Source organism: Octodon degus, unplaced genomic scaffold, assembly GCF_000260255.1.
Source record: "Octodon degus isolate 3935 unplaced genomic scaffold, OctDeg1.0 scaffold00034, whole genome shotgun sequence".
In the NCBI taxonomy this organism is placed as follows: Eukaryota; Metazoa; Chordata; class Mammalia; order Rodentia; family Octodontidae; genus Octodon; species Octodon degus.
Genome location: NW_004524610.1, coordinates 15,788,117 through 15,798,131, shown reverse-complemented (window position 1 = coordinate 15,798,131; position 10,015 = coordinate 15,788,117). Strand labels below are relative to the sequence as shown.

At 40.2% G+C, this 10,015-nt stretch overlaps 1 protein-coding gene across 2 annotated transcripts in view; it reads left to right on the top strand.

The window, feature by feature from the left end:
• The window catches only part of Vnn1 (vanin 1), a 32,727-nt gene extending 26,495 nt beyond the window's left edge, over window positions 1-6,232 (top strand). The window contains exon 6 of one of the 2 annotated variants that reach the window (XM_023714247.1): window positions 5,078-6,232. In XM_023714247.1, coding sequence (XP_023570015.1) covers window positions 5,078-5,081 — 4 coding nt within the window. In that variant the 3' untranslated portion in view covers window positions 5,082-6,232. Of the gene's footprint in view, window positions 1-4,409; window positions 4,426-5,077 lie in introns of those variants that run through there. The other variant, XM_023714248.1, reaches the window with a different exon arrangement.
• The last annotated feature ends 3,783 nt before the right edge of the window (window positions 6,233-10,015 follow it).

The window sequence follows — 10,015 nt, the reverse complement described above, 5'->3', positions numbered from 1 at the left end:
AAAAAAATAGCCTTGAGACTTTATCATATTTACTTAATTAACTGAGGTTTTTTTCAGCAAGATTTTTTTGGTAATAATCTATAAAACATATTTTTGAAAAATGACACCCGACTCAAATGATTGCAACGTTCTCAAAATCAAGAAGAAATACTGAAAAGGTCAATTAGATAATCACAACAATGTCAAAGCTGTCCTAAAACACCTCTCCTGGCACGTCCACCTCATTTGTCGCATGTCACCCGCTTCTCTAATCTGTGGATGTTGGAGGCATGTTCCTTATTCTGTGCATCACTTTCATTTTTGTCTCTGTAAAGTTCTTAGATAAGGAATATAGTTTGCTATCTACTACTAATTCTTTTTTTTTAAATGTATTTACTACGGGGTCTAGAGGGTCTCACGACACAGATCGGACTCGTAGTGCTCCTCCTCTTTTCAGCCTCCCGAGTGCTGCGATTACAGGCGCACACCACCATGCCGGGCCTCCTTTGCTGTCTCAGCGCGCCCCAAGGGCAGGGCCAGCACGGCATGGCAGGGATGGGATCCCAGACCCCGTGCTCTGCCCAAGCAGGTGCTGTAGTCTGCTGAGCCATGTGGCTGGCCCTTCTACTACTAGAGCTTAAGCAGCATGAGCCCGCACTAGTGTACAACGGGATGATTGCTTGGAATACTGAGAGTGCAAAACTAAATCTGTATTTTAATAATATTCATACCTGCATGTAGAACACCAACATGAAAACAAAGGTCACTGGAACTTAAACAGTAAGGAAGGAAAGCAACCTACAAATTAGTAGTAGTGTAATGCAGTTATTGCAAACACTATGTTTTATCATGGTAATTTATAGATTAAACCTAATTCAAATCTTATAATCTGGAAAACTGAAACTAATCATATAAAATTTTGTAAGTTTTAAAACTGAGATCTACTGTTTTATCAAGGTTCTTGGTGAATCCAAAGAGGAAGGTGCATAACTGTAGTAAGACCCTGTATCAAAAAAAGAAAAGAAACAGTGTGAAAGTTGAGTGATAAACAAGTTTGGGGATGAACACAGTGAGTGCTCTACGCAATCCAGTAAAACACATTTGTTTAAAAACTAAAAGACAAAAAAATAAAAAAATAAAAAAGACAAAAAATAAAAAATAAAAACTAAAAGACAGTTTCTTAAAAGGATAATGCAAAAGACCACGTGCTTGCTGACACACGTGCTTGCACATGCATGTTCGTATACTGGTGACCACACGTACAGGCCAAAGCACAAGTGACAACCCACACTTGGACATAGATTCAAGTGACAACAGTGCTTATACTTTTACAAAAGCGCTTATGACAAAAATGTTTGCTTGCATGCAGTGCTAGTGGACAAGCAATAAACCTTCGATCATTTCAAAAGCGCTCTCAGAAATGCTGCCTGACAGTGAAATGTGCCCGGCTGGCGTGTGAAGGCGGGGCTCTCCCACCCAGCAGCGAGCCCGGGAGTCACTCAGTGCTCTGCAGCCTGCTGCACTGGGGAGCACCAGGCTGGCCGCGGTGCTCTTTCTAAGTGTAGCTCAGTACACTCATATTTCAGTGGCTGGGCGTGAAGGTGGGCAGAGCTGTCCTACTGTCTTACTCTGGTTTTCAGTTTAACCTCAGGCAGTGCAGGTTTCCCAGAGGGGAGCAGTTCCTGAGTGTGGGGATCTGGACAGCAGGATCTCTCTGGCCTGGCTCCAACCCCACCGTGACCCAAGTGTGTCAGCACGATCCCCTGGGTCTGGTGACTGTGGTCAGTGTGGCTTCCGACTGACACAGGCTAAGTATATAGCTCTGAGATGGGTGCTGCTGTGATGCAGGCCAGATGGAAGGAAGGACCAGCTGGAAGGACCAGCGTGGAGGCCACTGGGGGAAAGTGGAGCTGTGACCAGTGACTCTACGCATGCATTCTAAATGCCACAACAAGGACTTCTGTCCTGTGAGGTAGGACCCAAGAACAATGACAGGGGACCACTGGGTTGTAGGCTTTCTATTCTTTATCAAAGGCATTTTGGGGACAATAAAAGACCTGCACATTTTCTCTAACAGAGATTTAGGGAGCCAGAGGACTAGAGGAGAGGGGTAAATGTGGGCTTCGGGCTCAGACATTTTCTTCATCTCAGTCCACTCAATTTTATCTTTAACATAATCTCAGACTTACTGTGGTTTTATTTTTACCCCTGCCCCCTTTTTTTTCTGCCAAAAGTATTCTTTTTTGGGGGGCACTGAACAGGGGATTGAACTCAGGCCCTTGTGCTTGCCAGGAAAGCACTTATTCTACTGAGCCATCTCCCTGGCCCCCAAAATATTCCATTTTAGGTTGATAGCAAAAAGGAGACAGGGAAAACATAGCTTTCATGTCTAGAAATGCATCAGCATGAAATCAAGAACATACAAGCAGCACTTTCGGATGCTGTCAAGAGTCAGTCCTGGAAGAGGGTTGCACATTCCTGCATTAGCTACAGCAATAAAGAATGCTGCTCCTTGCCTGCTGCCGGTGGTCCTGCAGCATACTCAGAGCTACCACCAAGAAAGAAAGACGCAGCTGCAGAACACAAAATTACCCCTTCAGCATTCCACAGCCCCTCACCATTGATGTCATGAGCCAGAGAGCACTCAGCCCCTCTCACCGTCAAGCATGACCACTACTCTCCTGCACTTGACAGCTCTTCTGCACCTGCCTAAGGCACCCTGCCGTGTGTGTATTGCCCCTGCCAAGACTGTTCTATCTACTGTCATATATTTCAAGTGCATTGTGTTACTTCTGAGGAATAATAAGAAGAGCACTTTTCAAGTACCTAGCCAGACACTTTCTCAAAAAAGCTCTTTCTCAAGCAAGTATTATTTATTTTAAAGGGATACTACTGAGGCTTAGAGAAGCTATGTATTCCAGGAGAACTACTTCTTGATGGCTGACCTGCAAGAAAATCTTCAGCTCTTTCTCCTTCAAGTGCATATAGTCTTTCATTGTATAATAATTTGTAATGTGTATTTGTCAGCATAGGCCAGGTTATGATGTAATGACAAATAATACCAAATATGCTCTGGTTTACTGCAACAAATGTGTTTGAGCATGCTTAGCATGCCTAAATGCCCTGGGCTTACTCTCAGGACAATAAAAACAAAAACACCATGTTTTTACCATTTCTGAAGCATGAGAAAAGAATATGCAGAATTCTGTTAGATATTTTCATACAGAATGACACATGAGGTGGGTTGAGGGAGAGAATGAGATTCATAAATGTTGGCAAGTACTAGTGATAGCTGCTACTGGATGAAAGTTCTTCAAAAATACGTCTTATACTCTTCCTCAATTTTATCATACAGGAATCATTCAGTAAATGGTTTTCTGCCATGAGTCATGAGGCTGGTGTTTTTCATCTTCTGTTCTCCAGCCTATTATTACACTATATTCCTTGACTTCTGCTACATTACTTTGTTGCCAACGTCCCCTACATGCCAATTGTAAGCCAATATCACCTATTCATTGGAGATGCTTTTATGGTGCCAGTTATCAGGAGCCCCAGTAGTGAGTCCCCAATCTCCTCCCAGTGTTATGGTGCATGCTGGGAAGAAAAAGCAAGAAAAAAAATAGAGGTGCAACAGAGATCTGGGGTGACTATGAGCAACCCAGAACATAGGTGTTTATTCATGACATCTGGGCCAAGGACAGTGGGTGGAAGGCAGTGGGTATTTCTGGGAATAGTAATGGTGACTGTGGTAGGCTAAGGAGAAGAACAAAGCATTCTTTCAAGGTCAAAGACAAGGTAGAGGAGGATGAGGAAATTTCAGTTTCTCTAGGGGCTTTATCACCTTCTTCAGGTCTTATCCTGCCCTGTGAGTGCCACAGCAGTCCATAGCCCAGGGCTTCCAGCTGTGACCAGAAAAGAGTGAGGAATTTCTGAGTCCCGGCCTGGCTCAAAGTGAAGGACAAGAGGAAACTTGTCCTGGACTCAATTTACTATTTGTGGTCCCCTTTTCTTCTGGGACAAGGTTAATGTCAGGGTTGTGCATTTGCTGCCCTTTCGTGGATCTGAAGGCAATTTTAGTCATGTGTTCTTGTCTAGGGAGGACAAAGGCATTACTGATGCTTTGTGTAAAAGACTATAGTTTATAACACCTTTTCTAATGCTTTTTCTTGTGTTTTACAAAGTAATACATTTTCCACCATTTTGCATTTAAAAGCAAAATGTCACACTCAGATCTTCCAACAAGTGCATCAAAATTTCAAACCTGAATCTTTTAACTTCATATCCATTGCATTCTCTACAGCTCTAGTTTGTGGTACCAGGGCTCAAACTCAGGACCTTGTGCTTGCCAGGCAAGCACTTATTCCACTGAGCTATCTCCCCAGTCCCTTGATTCAAGTTCTTGACAGTGTTGTTGTTGTTTTTTTTCTCAGACAGTATGAATGCCAGATTTCAACTGCATCCTTACCTTTAGGAGAAAGACATGTCACTCCTCATAGTCAGTTCTGTCACTTTAAGAATCACATTCTTCAGAATAATATAGGGTGAGGGCTAAGGTGAGCAGACATGACTAATATATATTTTTTTAAATTTTATTTATTTAGTGTGTGTGTGGCCAGCTCAGCCCACCAGGGGGCGGAGCTGGCTGGCATGTGGTGCTGGGGGATTGAACCACGGTCCCTGTGCTTTGCTTAGCTTAGCTTGTTCTAAGTAGGTGCTTTAGACCACTGAGCCATCTCACCAGCCCAACATGACTAATATTAAAAAAACACACATATGGGGGCCCGGGAGATGGCTCAGTGGAATAAGTGCTTCCCTGGCAAGTGCAACGGCCTGAGTTCAATCCCCGGTTCTACAAAAAAATAAATAAATAAATAAATAAAAATAAAATAAAAAAATAAAAACACACATATGTCCTACAAGGAAGATCAAAGTTAGCTGCTGATGTGGTACAGAGAATAAACTTGCCTTGGCATACTGGGAAAATACAGTTAGCATAAAGAATGGGAAATTTTCAGATTTGGGAAATAAGCTTAAAAGGTTCAATGAACAGTAGACCAAAGGTTTTGAAAGTTTTTCTATTGTGTGATCATTCCCACAGGTGACCCAGCCAGAGAAAGACAACAAAAGCCTTTTATCAGCATGGACAGTAGTGCAGCTATCAACCATTTCTAGAAACTTTGACATCATCTCAAAGGAAACAGGACCCACCCCTCTCCCTGGTGGCAAATGATGTGATAAATAGGTATTGTTTGGACATGTATTATAAACATGCTAACTGGAAAAACTTTGAATTGAGTTACAAAATATTAGTATCACAAAAGGCTCCCTTAGCATTTTATGATGTTGACGTAAGGCAATTGATTGAGGACCAGATGACTTTTTCTTCCTGCCTATGAAAATATTTTATCCTACGCTACCAAAGATAATTGAAGGTTTGTTTGCTGCGACAATACAAGTAAAAGCTAATTGAGAAGCCCTCTGCCATGTGTACCTAACAGTAGGAAATTAGTGACTGCTCATGAAAGCACGATAGCAGGAAAATAAAAGCTGGCAGCCTGAAAGTAGCTCTGTAAGTACACACATGACTTCATTTTAACAGATAGGTGGAAATTATCTTCCGATTCTACTGCTAATACAAAGTACTTTTAGTGAATAAGATGATTGCAAATACTATTTTGAAAATTACAATCAGTACGTTATCTGAACCTGCTTAGCATGTCATTAATGAGATCCTTCTGCCCGCTTGCCTCTAGATGGGTGTTACCTAGCGTCCTCATTGTCCCTGGGATGAGCTATCTTAGGAAGTGTGCGGAGAAGAAGATGTTCTGTCTGAATGGTGGTGAGCGTTTCATGACGACAGACCTTTCAAACCCCTCGAGACACTGGTGCACGGGAGTTTGTGCAATGAGTTTAGTGGTGACCACTGCCGAGACTACATAATGGCCAGTGACTAAGTCCACCTGCCCACTGCTGGTGTCTGCCTGAGTTGGAGCATGCTCAGACGGTGCTGCTTGCCTGCTGCGTCTCCTGGCGCTAGGTGTGTTTGCCGAGTGCAATATTGGCTGCCTCTGCCTGGTGCATGAGAACATTAAAAAAGTAATTGTATTACTTGCTATGTTGGTGACCAGTTGGCTCTAAGATACCAACCCATGTGTGAGGCTCCGGATGTTTCTGAAATAGATACTGAATAATATGATACAGGCTGATAGTCAATGTCAAGCAGTGAAGTTATAATAAAGGCATTTAAAAGTCTCACTTTTATTGGTAAAATTAAATCATTCCACCGGGCAGTCCATCTTCTCCATCCTGTCAACAGCCTGATAGGGTGCTGTTAAGCTGTAATCAGTATGCCTTAAAATGATGAGAAGCTCATTTGGCTTCAGAGTGTGTTATTTGTAACAAATAAACAGCATAGGAAGAGTCTAGATGTTTCTCTTCATTAACCGAACAGTTTGCATGTAGGCATTTAAAAGAAGGCATGAGTAGGAAAATTAAAAACAAACATCTCACTGAAAAAACAACAACAACAACAAAATACTTCAGTTTCCCCTGCCTAGATATTCGGAAAACTTGTGGGAGAAGCCAGCTATAGATAAGTGCATTCCTTTGTTTGATTTTCCCCCCCAAATTTTTGGAGTTGGCTAAGAGCTAGAAACCTAAAATCAGACAAATATGGAATCAAACTCTACTGCTGTCCCTTACTAGTGACTTATTTAATTCTCAGTTCCTTCTTCTGTAAAAGGACAGCAAAAATTAGCACCTATTATGTGAGATTACTGTGTGAACAAATTTGGGATTTCATGCAGTGCCCTTAGCCCCGAGGGACAGAGGGCTGGTCAGTAAAAGTTCTCTGTCATTTGCTTCCTCCCTTCTCTTTCTCCTCCACCTCCCATGTTGTCACTTCCTCCTTGCCCTCTCTTCTTCTCCTTCACTTTCCTTATCTTCCTGTTCCTGCTCTTCTTGCCTTTTGTTCCTCTGTATTGTTATTGGCAGCAGTTACATGCAGGCTATATGTCAGGTTCTCCATTGAAGAGTTTCTAAGATGCAAGAGAAAGACCTGAAAGATTCTGTGGGAAATCTGCTAGTACCAAATCTGACACTGGTTTATTTTATTTGTTTTGTCCCACTGGGTGAGGATGTGGGGGATATGAGAAAATGAAAGTCTGGGGCTTTGAGGGCAGAAAGGATGAATCCAGTAAAATAAAAACTCCCACCCTGAAACAATACTACATGCTCCAGGACCTCAGAAAAAAGCAGGGGTAACTATTCTATTCACAGACATTCTGAGTGTCAAACCAAGAATGATCAAAGGAGATAAAGAAGAACTATAAGGGCTGTCCAAATAGCTCAGTGGATTAAAGCACATGCAAGCAGGTGCAGGGGCTGGGGGTTTGATCCCCAGGCCTGCAATGCTGACCCCTCCCCTGGGGCATGCTTAGATGGCGATTGAGACTGGGCATGGTGATGCGCGTCTGTTATCTCAGCTCTTGGGAGGCTGTAAATAGGAGAATCACTATGAGTTCAATCTAGTAGTGAGACCCTGAGCATCCTGTAGACCCTTCCCTAAAATATATATATAAAATAATAAAAATGAAAATGAAAAATAAAGAAGAAATATATACTGGCTAGGGGAAAATATATACTAGCTATGGGAAAAATTCGAGAGGAAGAGATAACAATCATAAATATGTATGCACCAAATATGGGAGCACCCAACTATATAAGACAAATTTTAAAGGACATGAAAAATCTAATAACCAATATCACAATCTTAACAGGAGACCTTAATACCCCCTTATCTCAAAAAGATGGGTCAAGCAGACAAAAAATTAGCAAAGAAGTAGAGAAACTGAATAAAATCTTTGAATAAATGGACTTAGTGGACCTATACAGAGTGTTCCATTCAACATCTGAATACACATTCTTTCCAGCTGCACATGGGAAGTTTTCTAAAATAGACCACATACTAACCCTTAGATCATGCTCAAGTATATGCAAGAAAACAAATTATCCCATTGCATATTATCAGACCACAGTGCAATGAAACTGGAAATTAATGACAAAAGAAACCACAGAACCCCATAAGCATAGGGAAATTAAAGAACACCCTCTTCAGCAACCAATGGGTTACAGATGAAATGAGACATGAAATTGAACAATATTACAATACAGTGAAAATTCAAACACACTTACTAGAATTTGTGGGATTCAATGAAAGCAATTCTCAGAGGGAAATTTATAATGGTAAACCGACACATCAGGAAAACAGAGAGAGAACAAATGCACCTCAAGCTTCTAGAAAAAGAGGAGCAAATCAAGCCCAAAGCCCCCAGAAGGCAGGAAATTACAAAGATTAGAGCAGAAATTAATGTAATCGAGACAAAGAAAATAATACAAAGAATTAATGAATTCAAAAGCTCATTCTTTGAAAGATTAAATAAAATTGATGAACCCCTATCCAATCTCAAAAAGATTAAAGAAAATACTCACATTCAAGCAATAAGGAATGAAAAGGGAAATTACTACAGATCCTGTGGAAATTCAGAAGATCATTAATAGCTATTGTGAAAATTTTTCCTCATACAGGATCAAAGAAAGAGAAAAAATGGATATATTCCTAGATAGATAAAAAATGTCAAAACTGAATTAAGAAGATACAAAAATTCCAAATAACCCAATATCAGCCAACAAAATTGAAAATGTAATAAAAAGCTTACAAACAAAGAAAAGCCCAGGTTCTGATGGAGTCACAGCTGAATTCTACAAGAAATTTAGAGAACATTTAATCTCAATATGCCTCAAACTCCTCAATGAAATTAAAAAGGAAGCAATACTCTCAAAATCATTCCAGGAAACAAGTATTATATTGATACTGAAACTGGAGAAGGAACCAACCAAAAAAGAGAACTGTAGGTCAATCTCACTCATGAACATAGATGCAAAAATCTTCAATGAGGTACTAGCAAATAGAATATAGGAAATTATCAGGAAGATTATACACCACAACCAGGGAGGATTCATCCCAGGGATGCAAGGATAGTTGAATGCACGCAAATCTATAAATGTAATACACTATATCAGTAGGAACAAAACCAAAAATTACATGATCATCTCAATAGATGCAAAAAAAGAGTTTGACTAAGTCCAACACTAATTCATGGACAAAGCCCTACAGAAAACTGCAATAGATGGCTTATACCTGATAAAACGCCATCTATGATAAATGAACAGCCAACACAATTCTGAATGGAGAAAAACTGAAAGCTTTTGATTTCAAATCAGATACAAGACAAGGATATCCTCTCTCACCACTCTTATTCAATATAGTTCTGGAATATTAGCTAGAGCCATTAGACAAGAGAGAAAAATGAAAGGAATAAGTAAAGAAGTTAAACTATCATTATTTGCAGATGATATGATACAGTACTTGGAAGCCCAAAAATATCCACCAAGAAGCTACTAGAATTAATAAACAAATCCAGTCGCATAACTGGATATAAATTCAGCACCCAAATATCAATAACATTCCTCTACATAGATAACAAACTCACTCTGGGAGAAACTAGAGAAACAATACGCTCCCCAATAAAACCTGAAAGGTATAACAGCTATAGTAAAATGGAAAGAAGTAGAACTTAAAGATTAAACAATGAAGATGAAAGGAGAAAAGATAGGAAAAAAGGAAGAGGGTAAATTCATGCAAGCATATATACAGAATGGCTAAGGTGATTGTACTGATAATTTCCATCCACTTTTTGAAAATAGCAGTTAGTGTGCAAAATTTTCACCTTGACTAACTCTGTATGCAGATATCTGTGATCTAAGCAACTACATTGAGGACAACAATATGTAGTACAAAAAACATACTTGAATACCTGTCATCTTGGTCTTCTAAATGTGATATCAACTATTACTATATACTCTTTAAAATAATTTTTGTTTTCAGAGATGAACTGAGGTTTTTTTTTAATTTGGAAGACAACCTTCCATCCACAAGCTTGGGAACACACTTTAACCAAAGTGGTGTGGTACTACA